General features: G+C 49.9%; 1 protein-coding gene across 1 annotated transcript in view; it reads left to right on the top strand.

Moving 5' to 3' along the window:
• Window positions 1–24,022, top strand: part of LOC128843329 (nuclear GTPase SLIP-GC-like) — a 62,082-nt gene that overhangs the window by 5,678 nt on the left and 32,382 nt on the right. The window contains exons 3-13 of the mRNA XM_054040096.1: window positions 33–134; window positions 2,652–2,757; window positions 4,563–4,785; window positions 5,482–5,709; window positions 7,926–8,153; window positions 8,921–9,096; window positions 13,176–13,194; window positions 16,057–16,146; window positions 17,232–17,337; window positions 22,134–22,267; window positions 23,301–23,462. Of these exons, the coding sequence (XP_053896071.1) occupies window positions 33–134; window positions 2,652–2,757; window positions 4,563–4,785; window positions 5,482–5,709; window positions 7,926–8,153; window positions 8,921–9,096; window positions 13,176–13,194; window positions 16,057–16,146; window positions 17,232–17,337; window positions 22,134–22,267; window positions 23,301–23,462 (1,574 nt within the window). The remainder of the gene's footprint in view (window positions 1–32; window positions 135–2,651; window positions 2,758–4,562; window positions 4,786–5,481; window positions 5,710–7,925; window positions 8,154–8,920; window positions 9,097–13,175; window positions 13,195–16,056; window positions 16,147–17,231; window positions 17,338–22,133; window positions 22,268–23,300; window positions 23,463–24,022) is intronic.

Genomic DNA, 24,022 nt, shown 5'->3' with positions numbered 1-24,022 from the left:
CACTAACAAGAAGGCCCTTTTAATCTGAAAAGGTGCCATGCGGGAAGATATAAATGAATCACCTGCCAAGAAAAAGAGGAGTTTGGACACGTATCGAGCATTCGTACCAAAAGAGCAAGAGTTCCTGAAAACCTGTAAGTATGAAAAACTGCCCCCAGTCCCTGCTGATACTGGGGAGCTGTGCCCGGGATGTGCCTGAAATACACAGGGCTTTGGGGAGAGGGCAAAACTGGACCCAGCCCTGGCTGTGGTTGAGGGTACAGAAGCCGCTCTCCCTCCCCAGGGCTAGGGTGCAAGGCTGCACCAGCCCATGTTCATGTCACTGCTCTATGGCACTTGCAGCAGGGGGGGATCTGGGCCGCGGAATCCCATGGAAGCTGTGATGCTTCTCAGGGCATCCAGGACTGCGAATCACCTTGTTGCCACCTGCTTCCAGTGTGAGGGAGTCTTGTGCCAGCTGGGCGTTAACGCTATAATACAACCAGCCTGTCAGCCGCTCAAGCACTCTCCTCTGGGCTACACCAGCCCTGCCTTTGCCCTGCAGGCTGACACTAGACATCAGCCAGCCTGCAAGTGCCTTCAAAGTGTCCCACTGCTGTGTCCTGTCCCTCGTCACTGGATACCCACAGAAATCCCAGATCCTCTGTTCCCAAAGGAAAAATGTATCCCAGTTTTACCTTAGCCCACTGCTCCTGTCCTGTACCACGCACAGCTCTTGAGTTCAATCATAGTTAGGGCCCTTCCAAATTCACGGACCATTTTGGTCAATTTCACAGTCATAGGATTTTAAAAATCATAAATGTCGTGAGTTCAGCTATTTAAGTTAAGGTTATTGTGTGTGTGTGTGTGTGGGGGGGGGTTGTGGTACTGCTGCCCTTACTTCTGCGCTGCTGCTACTGCTGGTGGCAGCACTGCGTTCAGAGCTGGGCAGCTGGAGAGTGGCAGCTGCTGGCCGGGAGCCCAGCTCTGAAGACAGAATTGCTGCTAGCAGCAGCACATAAGTAAGGATGGCACGGTATGGTATGGTATTGCCACCCTTACATCTGCGCTGCTGCCTGAAGAGTTGGGCCCTCAGTCAGTAGCCATCGCTCTTTAGCCACCCAGCTTTGAAGGCAGCAGCGCCGAAGTAAGGGTGGCATGGTATGGTATTACCACCCTTACTTCTGCACTCTTGCTTGCGGGGCGCTGCCTTCAGAGCTGGGTGCCTGGCCAACAGCTGCCACTCTCCGGCTGCCCAGCTCTGAAGGCAGCACAGTAGTAAGGGTGACAATACCACAAACCCCCTAATATAACATTGCGACCCCCCTGCAACTCCCTTTTGGGTCAGGACCTCCAATTTGGGAAACGCTGGTCTCCCCCATGAAATCTGTATAGTACAGGGCAAAAGCACACAAAAAAAACAGATTTCACGATCCGTGACGCGTTTTTCATGGCCATGAATTTGGTAGGGCCTTAATCATAGTGAAACAAAAGGGAATTAGTTTAAGAAAGACTAGAGATTCAACTGGAAACAAGGGTAAGTGATGGAAACAAATGGTTTCATATAAAACAAAATCATAAGACATGAACTAGGGTCTACACTTACTAATAGTTACCTTTCCTAGCTAATAGAGTAGAGTCTCACCCCAAAGTTCTGTCTTTTGCAGCACTTGCTTGTCCCAAGTAGCCAGGACCAAGTCTTCCATGAACCATCCTATGATCTGCTTAATCAGTCTTTTGTCTTTATTCACAGCCAGGGCCATTCCTTCATCGCCATATTGTTCCTTTCCCCTTCCAAGTGGTCTGGAGGTCTATAGTTTGTCTTTGATGGTTTTCCATTGACTTCTCTGAGTTGGGGCATGGCAGACAATTAAGCAATGCACGACATGATTGGCTAGCTAGGGAGGAGTGATAACTCCGTCTCACTTAACTGGGCAACCACTGAGACATATGTTCCCTAGTGACTCCCTTTCATTCCAAGACCTTAAGGGCACAAATTTTCAAGATAGTGACATTATTCCTGAGATATTACGCCCAGGTCCTCTGCACCAGGGGAACTGCACTCTGGCTGCCACTCTGCATGCAGTGGGTGCACCAAGTGGAATCTGGCCACAGGGCCTCACTCTTAAAGCTCATCGGAAATAGCCTCTAGCACAGTGGTTCTGAACCTATTTTCTATTGTGGGCCGCATAGGGTGACCAGATGTTCCTATAAAATCGGGACAAGCCTGATATTTGGGGCTTTGTCTTATACCGGTGCCAATTACCCCCCACACCCGTTCCGATTTTTCACCCTTGCTATCTGGTCATCTTAGGGCCGCATATGCAGCTCTCAATATGTTAATATGTGGGTCACATCCACACAATATATATACTACCTGTACGGCCCTGAGGATGGCACATGGGTTGCAGCTGTGTGCTGATTGGGCTGCAAGCGGCCTGTAGGCTGCGGGTTGAGAACCACTGGGCTGGTAGCACAGCACCCCCTAGCACCATGCTGGAGCATTGGGGCTGATAGGGATGAAGAGCCATCTATTGAATCACCGTTGCCATTTCCTATAGTATCCTGGGTTTTCCTTGGAGGTCTCCTCTCCTTGCACTGACCTGGCACAATGCTGCTTAGCTGGTGAGAGCTCAGTCTATCCCTGGCATGTAATTGTCTCCTCCTTCCAGATGAAACTATGGAATCCACAGTCAGAAAAGTTCTGAACACTACGTACGAGAAGCTGACCAACTCTCTGTCCCAGGATAATATATCGGACGAGATTAAATATCTCAAGTGAGTCTGCAGCCCAATTTCTCCCTTAACGCACAATGATTTAGACACCCCAGCCTACACTCACATAGGGCTCTGCTTTCCTGCTCTATGGACAGACCCATGTCGCACTGTGCAGATCTGGCTCTGAACTCCTCCTGCATTTGCAGGATTCCGATTCAGGCCTGTGTCTAGATAGCACCATAGGAATTGACAAACTGGATCAGACCACGGTCCCTCTAGACCAGGGTCCTTTCTCTGACAGAGGCAGCACCAGCTGCTTCAGAGGAAAGTATAAGACCCCTCACAATTCTGGGATGTCCCTGCTGCAGGGACAGTTCATTCCCCAGCCCTGTAGAGCTAGTGGAAAAGAGAACCCCACTGCAGATACCTTCCCCACATGGGTCTCCCCCCAGGGCTCCAAGAGGAAACTGTGGCCGGGAGGCATCCATAATGGTGCAGGTTCTATAGAACGTTGCTGCTCAGGAACCAAGGAGAAGCAAAGAGCTGGTATGGTGGCTCAGGGCCTTTGCACAGGCTTCTCTGGGCTTACACGGCTCTCTGGGGATGCTCCCAGTTTGGGATTGGGCCCCGCTGCCTGAACAGGATGACATGGGGAGAATAAGGCCATTGGGGGTATGTCTACACTGCATTGTAAACCTGAGTTTGTGGGTCCTATGGCACCTTTGAGACTAACAGAATTATTGGGAGCATGAGCTTTCGTGGGTAAGAACCTCACTTCTTCAGATGCAAGTAATGGGATTTCCATTACTTGCATCTGAAGAAGTGAGGTTCTTACCCACGAAAGCTCATGCTCCCAATACTTCTGTTAGTCTCAAAGGTGCCACAGGACCCTCTGTTGCTTTTTACAGATTCAGACTAACACGGCTACCCCTCTGATACTGGGTCTGTGGGACTCACGCCTAGAGAGTCGGTGTCTCCAAGCCTGCGCTTGTGCATCCACATGACATTGTAAACCCAGGTTTAGGATGGCTGGACCCCGGACTCACAACTGTGTTGACACATCCGTACTGCACTAGACAGACCGTGAGGTGGTGCGTCAGTGCAAAGGGGTCCCCACAGCCAAACGTGGGGAGCGCCTGGCTCTGGCTCACTCAGCTCAGCAGGGCTGTCAGGCCACTCCTGGTGTCCAGGAACCTGGAAAGCCTCTCTGTTCTCAGGTCTGTCGGGGGGCTGGTAGGGGAACCCAGGCCCACCCACTCCACTGGGTTCCAGCTCAGGGCCCTCAAGCCAGACAAGGAGCGTCTGGGTTTGCTGATTCTGAGAGTACCCTGAGCTCCGTCCTGCCTTCCTTCGGGCCTCTGCAGGCTCTTCAGTCTATTGGCCTGTTCGCCCCTTGCTGGGGTGTTCTCCCTGGGCAGCTCTCTGGTAGTCAGCTGACAGGAGTTCCTTTCTCCTGCCTCCCAGCCCTTTTATCCTCCCAGCTGCTGTTAGCCGGCCAATCAGTAGTGGCTGGCAGTGCCTGTATTAACCCTTTGGTTGCTGGGCTAGCGTGGGGTACATACACCCCATGACACAGACCTTCTGCTTCTAGGGGCGTATTCCAGGGTTCCTAGCCCCTCACCAGCTGTAGCTGCTCTAGGCCTTGGTTCATGGTTTATGGCAGGAAAACTTGTCTGTCCATCCAGCCAAACCTTAACGATAGCGGAGCCTGATCCAGTGTTCATCTAAATCAATTTGGGGGTTGGGAAGAAGGGGAGTCTTTCCATTGACTCCAATGGGGCTGTATTTGTGAGGAAGGGAACTGCCTGGCCCTTCCCAAATTTGTGAATCTGTCTAACCCTCCCTTCCTCTTGCCTTTTCCACAGGAACCGCCTCCTCACCTTGAAAGAAAAGTCTTCGCTGGACCCCATTTACATTGGGCTCTTTGGCAGCACCGGGGCTGGAAAGAGCTCACTGTTCAATGCCATCATCGAGCAGCAGTTCTTCCTGCCAGTGTCGGGGAGCCAAGCCTGCACCTCGTGCATCGTGCAAGTCAGCAGCAGCCGGAGCAAAAACTACGAGGCAAAAATTCACCTTCTCTCACTACAGGCAAGTTTAATTCTTCAGCATGGCGCAGGGCACGGATGTGTTCTTTAGGACAGTATCCTGGCTGCAGGGTGTGTAGCCACAGCCCCTACACAGGGTAACTCTGTTTTATGGAGAGGGCAGCTGGCTCCCTGGCCCAGAAGGCCCCTGCTGGCTGCATCTTGTATTAAACCTCAGCCCTGCCTGATGATTGCCAAGGGCTCCAGGAAGGAATGAGTGTCCTCTAAGGACAGGGTTGGGGCTGGTTCTCTTAGTAGGCCAGAAGGGAACAGGTGGAAGCAACAGCACTTCCCTCCCTGCTTTGCTTGTAGTTGTCCAGAGGGGAATCCTGCTGCTGGAACCACAGCTAGTTCGTCTGCTGCAGAAGCCAGGGAACCACTTGTGCTGCGTCTGCACTATAGTTCCCCACAGCGTCTCCTGCAGCACCGAGCCAGTTCCCAGCTCCCATCCTCTGCCCTCTGCTCGGCACTAAAATAGCTCTGTAATCCCTTTGATTGGAATGCTGTTACACCAATCCCACCCAGCCTGAGCTCTAGGCACCCCCATAGCTACTGAAATCCACTACCACTGCCTCGACAACCCAAGTCAAATCCAGCCCCAACTCCTGCATTATTCTGTAGCAGCCTTGCCCAGCCCCCGCCCCGGCCCCCCGAATGCCCAAGATAACAATGGCCTGTTTGCCCTTTTCTGTACTGGCAGGAATGGAAGGAGGAACTGAAGAATCTGGTGGAGCTTGTGCGGAAACCCGGAGAGGAGGAAGAAGAGGAGGAGGAAGGGAAGGGCGAGGATGATGTAGGTGAAGCTGTCCAAAAGCTTCAAGCGCTCTATGGGAGAGATGCTGAAAAAAGACCTTATGAAGACCTGTTGAGAGCAAAGCCCCTAGTAAATATCCCTCCCGCAAAATGTATTCGCCTCGAGGGAGCGCAGGTGAGTGAGTGTGTGATCATAAATTCCAAATCCAGAAGACCGTTGTGGGTTCAAAAAAGAACGAGATCAGTTCATGGAGGACAGGTCAATCTATGGCTCTTAGCCAAGACGGTCAGGGACAAACCCCATGCTCTAAACCTCTGACTGCCAGAAATTGGGAGTGGACGACAGGGGATGGATCACTAGATAAAGAGCTTTGTTCTGTTCACTCCTTGTGAAGCATCTGGCATTGGCCACTGTCCGAAGACCGGGTGGTGGGCTAGATGGACCATTGATCTGACCCAGTGTGGCCGTTCTTATGTCAGGGAGATGGGTGGAGAGGGTGAGGCCAGAGCAGGAGGAGGCTGGGAAGGCGAGGGGATGGGGAGGGAGGTGCTAGAGCCGGCAGAGGGAGTCCGGAGCAGCTGGGCTCAGTCCCAGTTTCAGACAGTGAAGGCAGGGGAGAGGAGAAGCAGGGAAGTGTTGTTTCTTGCCAATGGCTAAACCAATGCCTCATATTTTTTCCTGTGACATCGCTTATATGAGTGACCGATATACATTTAAAGTTCTCTAATATGTAAGTCATCATCCCTGAACAATTATATAAGTTCTGCGTGGGAGTGTGAATCCTGCTGCACTAATTAAGGCAGTGATGCTCAAAACTATTTACCAGCCAGTCGTTCTTTTGTCAGAGGAACAAAAGTAGGAGGGGAGAGAGTCAAGACAGTGACAGGAAATGGGTGACCAGACATTTCCCTGTCTTGGGGGTGAGGAGAGGATGAGCGGCTAGGGAGAGGTGTACACTAAAGTCTGACTTTTTCAAGCTGAAATTATTATACACACAATGACTAAGGCGTAAAGGGAAGTTAAAAGGTCAAAAGACAAACTGAAAAACAGGATTTGGTGGTTTTTAAAATCACCAAAAAGATTTTGATTTCTTAAAGTTGGCAGTGCTGCAGTCAGACGTCTCCTAGACACACCCGAGGTAGCTTTGAGCCAGTTAGCTCATATACCAATAGCAGTGAAGCTGTGGCAGCTGTACAAGCCCACCCAGAACCCTGGATAATTACTCGGGCAGCTCCCCCGCACAGAAATCCATGCCACTGCAGCATCACTGCTATCTAGATCAAAGCTAGCTCGGGTATGTCTCCATGTGCTGCAATCATACCCCTCTGCCCCCTTCGCAGTGCAGATGTACCCCTTTAAGGAAAGGCGGTAACATTTAAATTCAGTAGGTGCCTCCTTCAGCTTTACATTGAGCTACGAACGAGCTTTGCTGGCTGTGGATGGGTTTTTGCAGAGAACTTGGAATAGGCCAAACTCAGGGCAAAATTGACCCCTCCTGCATGAATCTATTGTGGGATTCCCCATGGAGATTACCCCAGTCTGTCCCACTGAGGGAGTGAGCTCCGCCTGCCCCATCCCACTCCTCCACACCCCTGGCAGGAAGGCAGCTCCAGTGCTGCCACCTAGAGCCCGGCAACATTTCCTCACCAAAAATATTTCCAGTTGGAAAATGTGGGTTAGTTGAAGTCTAAACGTTAGGCAGGAAAATGTCAATTGTAACTGATATTCTGATTTTTTCCTATCAGGGACATCAAACCAACAATACTTTTGTGGCAAATCATCACTTTGAAACAATTGTTTTGCTTTGTTTCGATTTAAAAATGTCATCTTGGCTTTGGGATATTCAGGGGTTTTCCTGCCTTCCTCTTCCCAAATTTCAAGTGGGGATTTTCCCTGAGGAATTGACCACAGGGAACATTTCTGCTTTCTGATCAGCTCTGCCAGCCATGCAGAGGCAGCTGTAACCCTCTCCCCCCGGCAGCCCACCTCCTTGCCCCATTCCCTAGCCACAGCCACTCCCAGGGATTTATGGGGGATGCTGGAGAAAGTTAATCAGGCCTCAGGCTACAGTGACTCGCTCAGGTGTCCTCTGCAGTACCAGAGAGGGAGATGCTGTGCTTCCCTCCTGCTGTTTAGCTCTTGTGACAGCTCTATCAGAATTGGAAGGAGGCTAGACTTCCTGGGCTCTATTCCCAGCTCAGACAATGACTCACTGGTGCTTTTGCTCTTCCCGGCCCCTCAGTTTCCTCCTCTGTAAAATGGTGGGGAATGAAACTTAGTCTCACAAGACCCCCAGGTGGCAGATTGTCAATTAATTTTACTGTTCACTGATGACTTTGAGGTCCTATCACCATGGAGGGGCAGAGTTTGATTTATTTATCGTGTTTCAGGCAAAAGAACTCTCTGACAAACTGGACCCTTATGTGCGGTGTCAGAGTGACAAGGATGAGGAGGAGGCAGCACTGGAGGAAGAGAAAGCCAAGATGCGACTCTGGCCACTAATCAAATACATGGAAGTGACGATTCCGAAGTCCGACATGATTCCGGAAGGTGTCGTGTTTATGGATATTCCCGGGACAGGAGATTTCAACAGCAAAAGGGACGAAATGTGGAAAGAGGTGACTCACCAGCTCTGTGATGTGTGGGAGAAAATGCTGATATGCTATTTGGCTGGAAAGCATTTAACCATTGGTTCTAGTGTTACTATTCCAATGTAATGAAGGAAGGAAAGTTCTAGAGAGGGCCGTGAGCTCTGTGGCCTGGGGAAGGCCTGGGCAAGGCTTTAACGGAACGAAGCAGCATCCACACCGTCTAGTGCGGGGGCACCCCTGATATTAGCTAACGGTGCTTCCCAGCTTGGATCCATTGCTGCTCCTGGATTCCTGTAGCATCAAAGCCCCATAGCCCCTTTCTCCATCCGCTCTTCACTAGTGCAGACCCTGCAATGATCAGATATACCTTTATCGTCTCTGCACTAGGGCTGTCCCACGGAATATCTACGCAGCAATTAAACACCCGCAGCTGGCCCGCTTCAGCTGACTCAGGGGCTCTGGGGCTGTAAAATTGCTGTGTAGATGTTCTGGCTTGGGCTGGAGCCTGGGCTCTGGGACCCTCCTTCCCCCATGGTGTTTAATTGCTGAGTAGAAATACCTCTAGAGGTCAGCTCAGAACCGCCAGCTAGCACAGTCCTGAGTGGCACACAGCTGAGGGGCGTGAGCTAGGGGCTCAAGTCTGTAAATTGCTGGCACAATCCTGCAGAGACTGAGCACTCTGCACTGCCATTGCAGTCAGTGGGGAATCCAGGGTGCTCGGCATGTCTCAGGATGGAGCCTGGCTGCCTCTTTGCTTCCAGATATAATCCTCTCTCTCTCTCTCTCTCCTTAAGAGCATCAATAAATGTTCAGTCATCTGGATTATCAGCGACATCGAACGAGCTGTGGGGGCCAAAGTCCATGAAGTGCTGCTGAAAGAGAGCATCAAAGCTTACCAAGGCGGGATGTGCAGTGACATCGCTCTGGTGGTCACCAAGTCTGATAAGCTGCATCTGAAGGAATACCTGAGGTAGTGGAATAGACTGTCCCTGGGCTTCAGGGACTGAGAGTCTTTCCTTTAGAGATTTACAGTGTGTCTGCCTGTCTTCCTCCTGCAGCCCCTCCTTCTAGCTACCACCTCATCCATGTTCACCCATCGGCTTCTGAAGCATCTGCCATTTGTTCTGGCTGGTGTTTTCTGACTGCAGTGTCTAACAACAGTACCAGGGGTTCTCAAACGTATTTGATCATGCCCCCCTTCTTTGTGTCTAGTAGTAATTTACGCCCCCCCCTTCCGCCACACAAGTACATATAGAGATAAAAAATAAACCAACCTGCAACTCACTAAATATTAAAAACAGTGAGGCATTGATTCAGACAGACCCAACGATCCCTTGTAATAAGAACAAAAGCAAAACTGTGATGATGTTTACAACTAAATGTGCACACTGCTTTCTAGCAAACGGATTAACGTACAGATGGCAACGACTTTGTATAATGCTAGGCAGGCTGAACAGAAATCCACCAAAAGGCACAGCATCATCTTAGGACCTGATATGTCTGGAGGAATCCGCTTTGCTAGTTATTCATTGCTGTAGGTAAAATGTGTGCAGTAAGGTGTTTTTTCCCTAAAGCATCTTGCACCTCCCCAGAATACATTCCCCCTCCTGCACAGTTTGAGAACCTCTGGTCTAGACAGGATGAAAGTGTGGGTATTTGTGTGTGTAACACTGTGCCCCTGGGAGGCTCGGCATCAGGAACTGAACCTGAGATCTCAGGATTTAAACACATGAGCCTCAACTGCCTGAGCTAAAAGACCTGCTGTGTAAGCCAAGGCTACAGCAAGCTACTCCACCCCCATGGTTCTGTCTGCACGGCCCTCGGGGGTGTGACTGCAGCACATGGAGCCATACCCATGCTAGCTCTGAGCTAGCTAGCTCGGGTGCCAATAGCAGTGAAGCCACTGCAACATGGGCTAGCTGCCCAAGTACATATCCAGCTCCCTGGGGGCTGTATTTGGTACCTAGTCTGTGCCACAGCCAGGGCCAGCTCTAGGCACCAGCAAACCAAGCACGTGCTTGGGGCAGCACATTTTCAAGGGCAGCATTCTGGTCATTTTTTTTTTTTGTGCTTCTGGTGGCAAAAGCCTAGAGCCGGCCCTGGCAGCAGCAGCGCGTCGTGCCCGGGGGGCGCCCTGCAGCCGCTGTGGTTCGCGCCGCGGGGGAGCAGCGCCCACACCTTGTGGCTGGGCCGGGCAGGCTTCGAGTGGGGGACACTCAGGCTGGGGGACACCCCACGGGGCACACGGAGCCGCCTGCAGGTGCCGCAGGGCGGCTGCCCCCAGCACTGCAGCCGGAGCTGGGCGAAGCAGCCCAAGCTGCCCAGGGACTGTGGCAGGGCGGCCAGAAGCAGCAGTTGCAGCGGGGCCATAGATGGCGGGGTGCTGTCGTGGGGGTCCTGCGTCCCACTCTCCGGGGCTCCGCTGCCTCTGGGGCTATCCTGCCCCGGCTCCTCAGCCCTCTGCTGGGGCGGTCCCCCGGCTCTGCCCTCCCAGGTCCCGGCCAGTCCTGGAGGCGGGAGCCCTGGATGGAGGGACCCTGGGCTGAGGCACGGCCCGGGAGGCCTGCTGCTTACCCCGACCCTGCCAATGCCGGACCGGCTGGAGGTGAGTGGGGAGCGGGCAGAGCCATCACTGGTGGGGGGGAGCCCAGGGCTGGGGCGGGAGGGGGCGGGGAAGAGAGAGCCCAGGGCTGGGGTGGGGGCAGCCAAAAATTTTTTTGCTTGGGGTGGCCAAAAACCTAGAGCTGGCCCTGGCCACAGCCTGTGCTGCCATGGCCTAGCTGCTAGGATGGACTATAAGGGATAGAAATCTGGCTAGATCATCGGGCTCAACGGGTAGTGATCAATGGCTCCATGACTAGTTGGCAGCCGGTATCAAGCGGAGTGCCCCAAGGGTCGGTCCTGGGGCCGGTTTTGTTCAATATTTTCAATAATGATCTGGAGGATGGCGTGGATTGTACCCTCAGCAAGTTTGCAGATGATACTAAACTGGGAGGAGTGGTAGATATGCTGGAGGGTAGGGATAGGATACAGAGGGACCTAGACAAATAGGAGGATTAGGCCAAAAGAAATCTGATGAGGTTCAACAAGGACAAGTGCAGAGTCCTGCACTTAAGATGGAAGAATCCCATGCACTGCTACAGACTAGGGACCGAATGGCTAGGCAGCAATTCTGGAGAAAAGGACCTAGGGCAGGGGCAGGCAAACTTTTTGGCCTGAGGGCTACATCGGGTTTCCAAAATTGTATGGAAGGCCGGTTAGGGGAGGCTGTGCCTCCCCAAACAGCCAGGCATGGCCTGGTCAACGCCCCCATCCGACCCCCCCCTGCTTCTCGCCCCCTGACGGCCCCCCCGGGACTCCTGCACCATCCACCCCCCATCCTCCCAGTCCCCTGACTGGCCCCAGACTACCCGCCCCTGACTGCCCCCCACCGCCCCATCCAACCCCTCCTCTCATTCCTGACTGCCCCCCGGGACCCCTGCCCCCATGTTCCCTGCCCTCTGACCCCTATCCACACCCCTGCGACCCCTATCCACACCCTTGCCCCCTGACCACCACCCCGAACTCCTCTGCCCCCTTACCGCACTGCCTGGAGCACCGGTGGCTGGCAGCGCTACAGCTGCACCGCCCAGAGCACCAGGACGGGCTGCCACGCTACCGCGCAGCACAGAGAACCGGGTCAGGCCGTGGCTCTGCAGCTGCACTTCCCCAGGAGCTCACAGCCTCACCAACCAGAGCATTGAGTGTTGAATCACCAACGGGTATGTGTGTCACAGGGGATTTAGGAAGAAACCGGCCATGGGATGAACTGTATTGCAAATGACTCTACAATAAGCCACCTTGCACCCACCCCACACTGATCAGTGCTCACAAGTCCCCCATGTGTGAAATACACTTAGGGCCCATCACTCGAAGAAGAGGATGTTACTTACTGTACCTGGAGGTTCTCTGAGATGTGTGGTCCCTAGCTGTGTTCCACTACCGGCCCTCCTGTCCCTCTGCTTCAGACTTCACCATAGTGCAGTAAGAGGAGGGTCTGGAGTAGTGCTGACCTGCACTGCCCCTTACACTCTCAGTCGGGAGCACAAAAGGACATACCGCACATGCAGGTCAACAGACACTGCTTGGAAAAAATCAGGACGCACGTGCACAGCACGGATGTACACCTATGTGTGGAATACATCTAGGGACCACACATCTTGAAGAACTTCCAGTACAGGAAGTAACCTCTTATTTCAAGAGCTTTGGCCTCTTGAATCCCCTAAGTGATCTATCATTTAGGGGTTTGCGCCCCCTCTCTTTATAGAACAGTAAACCTTTGAAATGTATTCCCACATAAGGTTCCTTTCCCCTGCTGGGTGTGGCTGCCAGTCTGTCTGCTGTAAATTCCAGGCTGTCTTCTCTCTTGCTGGTGATTTTTACAATGCAAATGATCTCTTCCTGCAACCTCAGATACAAATGAATAGACCACTGAATTGGACCCACCTGGTCTGAGATGTCAGCCTCTTTCCTTTGTCTGGAGAAAACTTATCAGTTTCCCCCGATGTGCCTGGTTTACACACATTTTAGTCACATATTTCCTGCCCATCTGTAAAGTTCTTTGTGGGTTGATCATATGTATGTACATAAAGCAAGAATATTAATGATATATTACGGGCCACCTTTTGGATATATATCATGATGACAGTGTGTGAGGTGTAGCAAGTATGTCAGATCTGACAAGAGTTGCGAAGCACCAATTCACTTCTGTGTCACAGGGGGTTAGGAAGAAACAGGTCATTCTGTGGTTGCTTTCTACAATGATTCTTGCACCTTCCATTGAAACATCTGGTGCTGGCCTCTGCCAGAGACAGGATGTTGAGCTAGATGGACCTTGGGTCTGATCCAGTCTGCAATACTTATGAACATGCTAAAGCCCGTTTCCTACCTTCCAGACTGTGTATTGTCACCTTCCCATAACCCCCTGCACGTAGTTATGTGCAATGGGCATGATAGGAGTTTTGATGTTTGCCATACCTGATTAAATGTGTCATTTTAATTTTTTTCCAGGGAAAGAAAAGAGAAACACGTGAGTATTTGCAGACTTTTTTAAAAAATAAGTTATAGTCTTAAGAATGAACTCTCCATGAACAAAAATGAGAGGTCACTGATTTATCTTCTAAAGATGGATGTCATCCACTAGGGCTGCTAAATACAATGGGGTGTTCCAGCAAGAGTCCTGATTACTGTAAGAGGAGCTGCAGGGTTAATTTATAGCATCCATGGGCCCAGTCTAGGTATCACCTGCTCACCCTACACATGTGAGGCCCCCATTCACTTTGGGTGGGTAAGAAAAAGACAGTTTAGCCCACAATCAGGATAAAATACAAGAGCTATCGGCATTTGTAGTTCAGGGAGGAAGTTGATCATCAGCTGGAATGGGGTAAATATCCTAAGAGAGGCCTAGTGCAGTGGCATGAGAGCCATGAAGTCCCTTGTTCTCCTCCCATCTTTATAACAGACTCATTGTGTGTCCTTGGGTTAGTCACTTAACCTCTGTTCCCCTTAGCTTCTCCAGCTGTAAAACTGGAGCAATAAGACAGTCCCTATACATGGGAGCGCTGAGAAATGCATGAAGTGAAAATTACAGATGCAGGCATTATTATAGCAACACATAAAGAGAAGGGAGTTACTTCACAAGTAGACCTTTAATCATTTTTGTTGCTCTTCTCTGGACTTTCTCCAATTTGTTCACATCTTTCCTGAAATGTGGTGCCCAGAACTGGACACAGTACTCCAACTGAGGCCTTATAAGTGCTGAGTAGAGCAGAAGAATTACTTCTCGTCTTTCTTACAATACCCCTGCCATAACATCCCAGAATGATCACTTTTTTTGCGTCGGTGTTACACTGTTGACTCATATTTAGCTTGTGATCCACTACGATCCCCAAACCTCTTTCTGTAGTACTCCTTCCTAGGCAGTCATTTTGTATGTGTGAAACTGATTGTTCCTTCCTAAGTGGAGTATTTTGCATTTGTCCTTATTGAATTTTCATCCTATTCACTTCAGACCATTTCTCCATGTAAGCGGGTGAATGGTCCCACCATTGTGGGGAACTTTCCTGGCTTTTACACTGCCCCAGTGGAATCGGCTACCCAAAGGATCTGAGTCCTCGCTCCAGCTCCCTTTACCCACAGGCCTGCCTGACCTGGGGGACTCCCCTTCCACTCTCCTGGGTGGCAAAGTCCTCGTAACCCCGACAAGGCTGGACCCAGCATTCCTGGGGGGCTCGATCCCCAAACTTGTCCTGGTCACTTAGGCCAGGGGCTAGGGTGTCCCCACTCCGGGACGCTCTCTCCTCTCTGGATGCTTCCCTGACCCACTGATCACTGCATAGAGCTCAAAGCAAATACAGTTTATTAAACAGCACCCAATTAAAACAATGAGGGAAAACTGGGAAAGGTTAAAGGAAAACCCGTCACCCCGCTCTGTGGGCACAGGGGCACCACAACCAGCGTCACTGGAAGGTCAGGGCAGCTTGGTCTGTTCCTCACCCGTCCCAGGCCCTGCCCAGGCCCTGGCTGTGCTGCAGGGACGCTGCGGGTCGGACACTTGCTCTGGCGGTGGCCACACGCCCTCAGGCTCTAGGTGGCAGGGCCCTGCTTCCCAGCGTGGCCCCCGCCCTGTCGGGGTTACGATCCCCCCAAGTCTGGCCTGCCCGGCCTCTTCACTGGGGGCGTCTCCCTGTGCTGGGCCCATTGCCCAGGGCCCCCCTCGCTCTCCCCAGCCGCTCACTGCACCCGGCTCCGGCCTGCCCCAGCCCCAGCCCCAGCTCAGCTCTCTGAGCTGCTCCTCTGCCCCTCTGGCTCTGGCCGGCGCGGCTCAGCTTCCCAGCCCAGCTCTGGCTACTGCTCTCCCCTTAACTCAGCCCCCCTCTGCCTCAGGCAGCTCCCCTCACATGGAGGTCGGGACCCCGACCTCTTGGCTCTCTCATTGGCCGGCCTGTCTTGTCAATCAGGCTGACATGGAGCATTGGCCTCTCCCCATTGGCCCTGGGGACCGTCAGTCTCAGGATCCTGATTTCTCTTCGGCCCTTCCCCTTTCCTTTGGTACTGGGAGAGGCCAGCCAAAAACCCCACTAAGTGTCAGTGGGGGCCAGCAGCCCCCTTACATCCAGTTTGTCCAGATCATTTTGAATTTTAATCCTATCCTCCAAAGCACCTGCAAACCCTCCTAGCTTGGTACTGTCCGCCGACTTTAAGTGTACTCTCTATGCCATTATCTAAATCACTGATGAAGATATTGAACAGAACCAGACCAAGGACCGATTCCTGTGGGACCCCACTCTATATGCCCTTCCAACTTGACTGTGAACCACTGATAACTACTCTCTGGGAACGGTTTTCCAACCAGTTAGGCACCCACCTTATTGTAGCTCCATCTAGGCTGTATTTCCCTAGTTAGTTTATGAGAAGGTCATGCGAGACAGTATCAACAACCTTACTAAAGTCAAGATATACCACATCTACCGCTTCCCCCATCAACAAGGCTTGTTACCCTATCAAGGAAAGCTATTAGATTCGGTTTACATGATTTGTTCTTGACAAATCCATGTTGACTGTTAATCCAGGTTAACAGCAGTATGTTAAAAGCACACTAGGGAACTTCTAGTCCACGCTGGCAGGGTCCACATGTGCCAGTTAATGTGCAACATATTAGTGGGCTCTAGAAATCACATCCCTGTAGTTGGCATTACTGGTTCATGTAGACAAGCCCTAAAAGATCTGCTCTAGCTCAAACAGAAGTTCTGGGCTTGATGCAGAAATTCCAGGGTGAAGTTTGCCCTGTGTTTTGTTGGAAACCAGATTAGATGGTATCTGCTGGCTTTAAAATCTATGAAAGCATTTTGGGGGCTACCTCTAGTAACTTTCATTGTCTTTCCAAATGTAGAAACCTATAGAAACCAGACACGATGCCATTTTAGAGAGGAACGCATCAGTGAAAGGGAAGAAAATCAAAGGAATGAAGACAAAGCTCGGGGTAAAGTATAACACTGGGTTTTCTAGTTGTTGGAAACCTATTCCTAGTATATTTCAATAGTAAATGTGATGGTCCTTGGACTAACATTTATAAGTAAGTATTTTTCCATGAGATGTGGTGATTTCTACATGGTCTCAACTATACTATAAAAACCTCGATGTCAGCTCACAAAGTTCTAAGCCCTATTGAATTCTGGGGCCAGCTCTGTCTTGGCCTTCAGGTGCCTAATTACTGTCAACATCCAATGGGAGCTAGTTGCCTAGCCTTGTTAGGCACTTCTGAAAATCCCATCCAGTGATAAAAACGTGTGTGTTTGGAGCTGACCATCCTCTGTGGTTTGATTCTGAGTCATAAATAAGGGATCCAGGCATTAAAGTCAGTGTGCAGACAAAGCTGATCCTTGAGTCGGTGTTTGCTCAATGAAAAATTGACATCCCAAATCCAATCGTTTCACAGTAATAAAGAATTAGGGATTTAAGATGCACTGTTTGTCTGCAGCACAAAGCATTCCTTAAACAAAGCCGGTAACGTAGGGAGAGAGGAAAGGAGGCCTCAGAAAGGGAGAGAGATGAGCTGGGACATTGATAAGGCAGAGATTTCACAAGGCTGTTCTTGGTGGCACAAGCTGCAGAGGAAGGGGCTCTCGCCCCAATAATGGTGAGATTGTGTGACCAGACAGAGGAGTTTGCTGCTAAAGGGAGGGAGGGAGGGAGCGCAGTTTTGAACTGGATCCTGATATGAATGGGGTAGTTGAGGATACACAACTGATTAAATTCACACTCGCTGCACCACTTATTGTGCTAACTGGCGGAATTCTGCAGTGACAATAGAACTTGCCAGAAGCTGGGAATGAGCAACAGGGGATGGATCACTTCATGATTGCCTGTTCTGTTCATTCCCTCTGGGGCACCTGGTCTTGGCCACTGTTGGAAAACAAGATACTGGGCTAGATGGACCTCTGTTCTCACCCAGTCTGGCCGCTCTTATGTTCTTATGAATTTTCTGAAGCTGCTTCAATAACCCCACTTTTTACATAATCTGTGTGGGGGGGTGTTTTTGTTTGTTTGTTTGCTTTTGTTTTTTAGGGAATACTGCCGAGTGACTCAGAAATTCTGAACAAGGCTGATCTCGTTTACACAGTCAGTGCTAAAGAATACTGGCGGGAGAAGTATATGAATAAGGAAGAGACAGGTAACATACAATTGTTCTTTCAACATGAATTGCTAATGCTTCATTGCTCAGAGTGCTGACTCTGCATCTCTTACTGGTGTTGGGCACACGTTACTGATGCAGGAATTTGGTTCAAAGCAGCATCTAAATGTGCAGATGCTTTTCCCCAAACTGTGGGGATTATATGTATTGTTATTATTTGTATTACAATTACACCTTCTATTACAATTGTATTACAAAGCTAAAACCACAATTGGGACTCTGTGGTGCTAGGCGATCTACATGCACATAATAAGAGACAGTCCCTGCCATAAAGAGCTGATGATCTAAATAGATTCGACAAACAAAGTGAGTGTCACTGTCTGTTTTAATGGGGAACTGAGGCTCCGAGATTAAGTGACTTGGCCAAGGTCACACGGGGTATCTGTGGCAGAGCCAAAAATTGAATCCACAGCTCTGAGTCCCAGTGCACTGCAGACACGGAAATCTGTGGGGGTTGCAGGTGCTTGGCACCTCTGAGGTTCAGACCCTCTCCAATGACCATCTGAGAGCCCCACTTCTGGCTTCTCTTCCACCAGTGACCCCACCTTTCTTCCATCCCAAATCTCTATAGGCCCGCTGTCCAGTCCCTTCCCTTGACATCTCAGTAGCCCTCCCTGCAGCCCCCTACATATGCTGTCTTGTTGCATGGGACCCAGTTGTTCTGCTGGGCCCGTCCACTGCTGAATCCAGAATCCTGGCATCTTGGTGCCCTGAACGGAAGTTTAACCTGCAGTTGAAGGCTAGAGAAGCTTTACCTTTTAATGATCAAGGATCAGACTCGCTAAAGCTGACCCAGGGTGTTGTAAATTCCATGCCCATGCCCCAGCCTGGCCCCTGCAGCCAAAGGGATGCCCTGTATTAGCGTATCCCTCAGCTGATCCAGCAACACCACCTCTGCAGCTAGCACTACTCCTGCATTGGGCTCCACAGACCTTCTGGCAAAGCAGAGGTTGTGGGCATTGATGTCACTGCTGTGTGTGCTGTGAATCCCTGTCTCTGCCTGAGCCTCAGGGGGTATAACACTGCGACAGGGCCAGGGAGAGGACTTCATCCTTCAAACTACAGGGTCTCATGTCCTGAATGCTGGAGGTTCAATACCCCATGTACCTGTCATTGCACAGCCGCAACCTTCCTTGCTTGTCACACAGCCTGCCCGGAAGCCGCAGGAGAGGCGGCATTCAGAGGACACAGCACTACATGTGTTGTTGATAGCAAAGCTTAGCTCTGCTTCTCAGTCCCCTGTTTCCTTCTTTGTGTTGCTTCCCCTTTTCCTCTCCCAACGTTGTGTAGCTTCTGCCTCCATACGCAGATCCCTGTGTAACGCTGACAGACCCTGGTCATCGGTGGGATCGAACTGGGGACCTCTGGAGCTTAGTTCATGAGCCTCTGCCACATGAATTAAAAGCCAACTGGCTGTTGGCTAAGGCTGCAGAGCAGACTCATTTTCTCTCTCTCTAAGTGGTCTTGGTGGGTTACACCTGCACAAACCGCCACCGCTGCCCTGCTCAGATCTGCAGCAGGCAATTTGTAGGTCCCTGAGTTTCTGAGACACCAGCTTTTCCTCCAAGTCTCTCAACTGAAACAAGAGACGTTCTATAGATGGAACGTTCACCCAGGTTCATACTGAAGCAGCCTGGAGCCCTAAGCACATCATGACATGGGGAGGGGGGTATCATGGCTCCACCCCTACAGTTCCCCCAACCTGCCACCTAGAGTGATAGTGCCAGGAGGGCCCCCTCTGCTCCCAGAGTGTCTGAGGCAGAGTTTCACAGATGTGAGGGCCAGAAGGACCATTGTGATCATCTAGTCTGACCTCCTGCATAACGCAGGTCATAGGACTGCGCCGGAGTACTTCCCACTCCAAGTCCAGTAGCTGGGTTTGAACTAGAGCCCACCCTTCCGAAGAACATCCAGTAATAATTCCTAGCTTTTATACAGCACTTGATTCAAACATTTACAGTGAGCGAGAATCCACAGTTGTTGCAGTGGTTAATGACCCCCAATGTTAAAAACTTGCACCTTATTTCTACTCTGAATTTGTCTAGCTTAACTTCCAGCCACTCGATCACGTTACAGCTTTGTCTGCTAGACTGAAGAGCCCATTATCAAATATTTATTCCCCATTTAGGTACTTAGAGGCTCTAAGGTAAACCTTAACCTTCTCCTTGTTAAGCTAAATAGACTGAACTCCTTGAGTCTATCACAATAAGGCATGTTGCAAATTTCCAAATGTATATTGCAATATCCAAACTTCCCATACTAATGCGGTCAGTCCATCTTGCCATTAAAGCACTTGTTCTGATAAACAAGCTGTTGTGCTAAACCTCAAGCAACTAAACTTTCCACTCCCACTAAATTAAATTTTCCACTTTTAATGAAGTTTACACAACTAAACATCATTATTACAAACTATTCATAAAGCTTGCAAAACCGTTGGTTCGCTTGATAATAAGCCTTTACTTAGCAATAGGCCCTTTGGCTTAATAGCCAAGAGAGTCTACTTCTTCCCACCAGGCATGACTGCCTGATGCCCCTCTCCTCAGGAGCAGCGTGAGTGTAAACAGGAGTCCCCTCTGCTCTCTGTGTTTCTGTTTGGATGGGTCAAGCTGTCTGCACTTTTCCACTCCTGCTACGCACAGAGCCCTCTGCTGGGCTGGAGTTCGGAGAGCCCTCCAGAGCAGTGGGGTTAACAGCCCCACTGAAATGCATGGGGCAGTGCCCACCCTCACAGCAATTGGTTCAGGCTCTGTGCATTTTCAGGCAGATGTTACTGAACCTGTTTCCAAGCTATTATTCACAACTGTGAGGAACAAAGACTTTACCCTTTGTAAATGCAGGCTGGGATTCTGATGTAATCACACGGCTCCTGGAGCTGGGGTCCGAGGCCTAGGCCTTAATCCAGCCCTGTGTTCACTGACGGGAAGCTCTGCCGGAGCAATGTTCCCCCTGCTGAACATCCTGCAGGAGGAATGTCTCCTACCACATTTCTAAGGATATGTCTATACTACAAGCGCTGCCGCTGCAACTACATTGCTGACGTGCTGTAGTGTAGACACTCGCTTCAGCAACAGAAGGGGTTTTTCTTTTGCTGTAGCAAAGTCATCCCCTCGAGAGGTGGTAGCTCGGCTGTTGACCCAGCTGTGTCTACCGTCTTCACGGCTGAGGATGTGAGGGACATTCTGAAAGCTGAGCCAGTCTTTTTAGGTGACAAATCTGAGGAACAGTTCCAGATTGAGGTGTCATTAGAGGAGGTTTTGGAACAAACCAATAAACTAAACAGTAATAGGTCACCAGGACCAGATGGTATTCACCCAAGAGTTCTGAAGAAACTCAAATGTGAAATTGCAGAACCACTAACTGTAGTCTATAACCTATAATTTAAATCAGCTTCTGTACCAGATGATTGGAGGATAGCTAATGTGACACCAATTTTTAGAAAGGACTCCAGAGGTGATCCCGGCAATTACAGGCCAGTAAGCCTGACTTCAGTATTGGGAAAACTGATTGAAACTATAGTAAAGAACAGAATTGTCAGACACATAGATGAACATAATTTGTTGGGGAAGAGTCAACATGGTTCCCTTTTGTAAAGGGAAATCATGCCTCCCAGTCGACTAGAATTCTTTGAGGGGGTCAACAAAGATGTAGGGGATCCAGTGGATATCGTGTATTTAGATTTTCAGAAAGCCTTTGACAAGGTCCCTCACCAAAAGCTCTTAAGCAACGTAAGCTGTCATGGGATAAGAGGGAAGGTTCTCTCATGGATCGGTAACTGGTTAAAAGATGGGAAACAAAGGGTAGGAATAAATAGTCATTTCTCAGAATAGAGAGAAGTAAATAGCGGTTTCCCCCAGGGGTCTGTACTGGGACCAGTCTTATTTAACATATTCATAAATGACCTGGAAAAAGGGGTAAACAGTGAGGTGGCAAAATTTGCAGATGATACAAAACTACTCAAGATAGTTAAGTCCCAGGCAGACTGTGAAGAGTTACAAATGGATTTTACAAATCTGGGTGACTGGGTAACAAAATGGCAGATGAAATTCAGTGTTGATAAATGCAAAGTAATGCACATTGGAAAACATAACTCCAACTATACATGTAAAATGACGGGGTCTAAATTAACTGTTACTACTCAAGAAAGAGATCTTGGAGGCATTGTGAATAGTTCTCTGAAAACATCCACTGAATGTGCAGCAGCAGTCAAAAAAGCGAACAAAATGCTGGGAATAATTAAGAGAGGGATAGATAATAAGACAGAAAATATCAAGTTGCCACTATATAAATCCATGGCACGCCCACATCTTGAATACTGCGTGCTGATCTGGTTGCCCCATCTCAAAAAAGATATATTGGAATTGGAAAAGGTACAGAAAAGGGCAACAAAAATGACTAAGGGTATGGAACAGTTTCTATATGAGGAGAGATTAATAAGACTGGGACTTTTCAGATTGGAAAAGAGACGACTAAGGGGGGATATGATAGAGGTCTATAAAATCATGACTGGTGTGGAGAAAGTAAATAAGGAAGTGTTTTTTACTCCTCATAACACAAGAACTAGGGGTCACCTAATGAAATTAATAGGCAGCAGGTTTAAAACAAAAAAAGGAAGACTGGATACTGGGCTAGATGGACCTTTGGTCGGACCCAATATGCTGTTCTTATGTTCTTACTTACATCACACAGGGAGTGAAATTTTTCACAGCCCTGAGCGCCATGGCTAGGTCATCCTCGGTGTAGACTAGGCGTAACTCTGCCTCTCTGTGCTATTCCAGAGATCCCCAAGCTGAGAAAGTACATCAGGAATATCTTTCTGAAAGAGAAGAAGAAGCTGCTAATGGATTATGTGACAGAGGCTCTCAGCATTGTCCTGCTGGCTGAGAATTTCAACTCCACACGAGACACGGTGGTACGGCTGGAAAAGCTTTGGGCGCTACAATCTGCTTCACTACTAGCACAGTGATGGTGCAGTGAATATTCCCCTCTCTTCCCACTGCAGCAGTTTCTCTGAATGCTGCCTTCTCCCCGTTCCATCCCTGCTCCTTTGAACCGGGCCACTCGCCCCATGGTTCCTAGCAGGAAACAAATGCAAATCTGTTCTAAAAATCTAGTAATGAGCTGGCTAGTGTGTAAATGCACCACTGCCCCCGATGGATGGAGCTGGAGCTGTTTATCTATGTGCCATAGACCCTATACTGCTGACAGCTAATGGGGATGGTTCTGTAGTTCAAACTAGGGAGAGGGACTATACTTTTTGATGCAGTAGGCTCTGAGTTCTGTCCCTAGAGCAGGGTTAGATGATGACATGGTAGAAATCCCTGCACCCCTTCTACACTACAGCTTACTCCATTGGCAGCATCAGTGAAACTGCATCAGAGCTGAAACATGCTATTTTCCCTAGTGTAGACACACCCACGTTGTCCAAGGCCATGCTCTACTTGGCTGGTTGGGCTTTTTGATGATGTCACACCAAGCACTACCTCCCGATTGCTCACCACTGGACCCATATCACTGGGGGACAAAAACGTATCCCTGCGCCCATTGTGTTCTGTGGGTGGGTAAAGCAGTGAAAGTAGGAAAAAGATACAGAGATTCTGTTCTTTCCCCCCTATCTATAATTGATGTTTAAAACCACTACAGGCTTTATCTGCAAAGGCAGCCAAACCTTGTACCTCCCTGTTTCCCAGCTGTCCCTTCACACGGCCTCCAGCATCATGCCACGCTAGGGCTTTGGTTCATTACCGACTCAGAGCACCACCGGCTGGACTGGCGACACCACCTCTTCCAGCACAGTGTGTTCTTTAGATGCCTCCCATCCGGGTGCTGACCGAACCCAGGCCTGCGCTGCGGTTTCTAGCGAGAAGAAATCTTGGCCTGTATCTTTATTTTGCCTCCAGCATCAGCTGCACAATGATGTGTCCTTTGCTCTTCTGTCATTGCAGAATCACTATCAGCAGAGCGGCTTGGAAGGCTTTGTGGAGGACAAGATCGAGGCTTTGGAGAAGGAGATTGAGAAATGTTTTGCCCAGCTGGAACAGCCCCTTAACGAAGGCGTGAAGCAAGCCAAATTATCTCACCAGAAAGCGTTCTCTCGGCTCCTTACAGTGAGTAGCAAGCTCTCGACTTAGACCTCATGTGCACCTTTCATTCTCTGGCCAGCAACTGCCTCCACCTTTGCTTCCCCATTGCTTATTAACTTTTGAGAAGTGCTTTGAGATCTGTGGCAGAAAGTCCTATAAGGGCTAAGGATTATTATTGGGTGTTGAGAGGATTAATTAAGATTTGTAAAGGGCACTGGAAAAAAGACACCAGAGGAGAGCAGCATGTTATGGGCTAGATTCTGATCCTCTTATTCGCATGGAGTAGCCACTTACACCAATGGGACTCCTTGTGAGGTAAGGCGCTACTCAGTGAGTAAGGGTATTGGAATCCAGCCCCAAATTAATATAGGGCTCCATTCTGCCGCCTTTACTCAGTACTTTGCTCCCCTGAGTAGCCCTCAGTGGGATGACTGGCAGAGTAAGATGCTTCTCAACTTGACCTGTGTCACTGTAGTGTGGACGCTTTCTACTACGACAGAAGGGCTTTTCCATCCTGGAGTTAATCCACCCCCTTGAGAGGTGGTAGCGAGGTCAAAAGAAGAATTCTTCATCTACTTAACAGT

The sequence above is a fragment of the Malaclemys terrapin genome, chromosome 9, assembly GCF_027887155.1.
Source record: "Malaclemys terrapin pileata isolate rMalTer1 chromosome 9, rMalTer1.hap1, whole genome shotgun sequence".
Classification (NCBI taxonomy): domain Eukaryota; kingdom Metazoa; phylum Chordata; order Testudines; family Emydidae; genus Malaclemys; species Malaclemys terrapin.
Note: the sequence above shows the minus strand (reverse complement) of the source record. Positions and strands in the feature narration are given on the sequence as shown.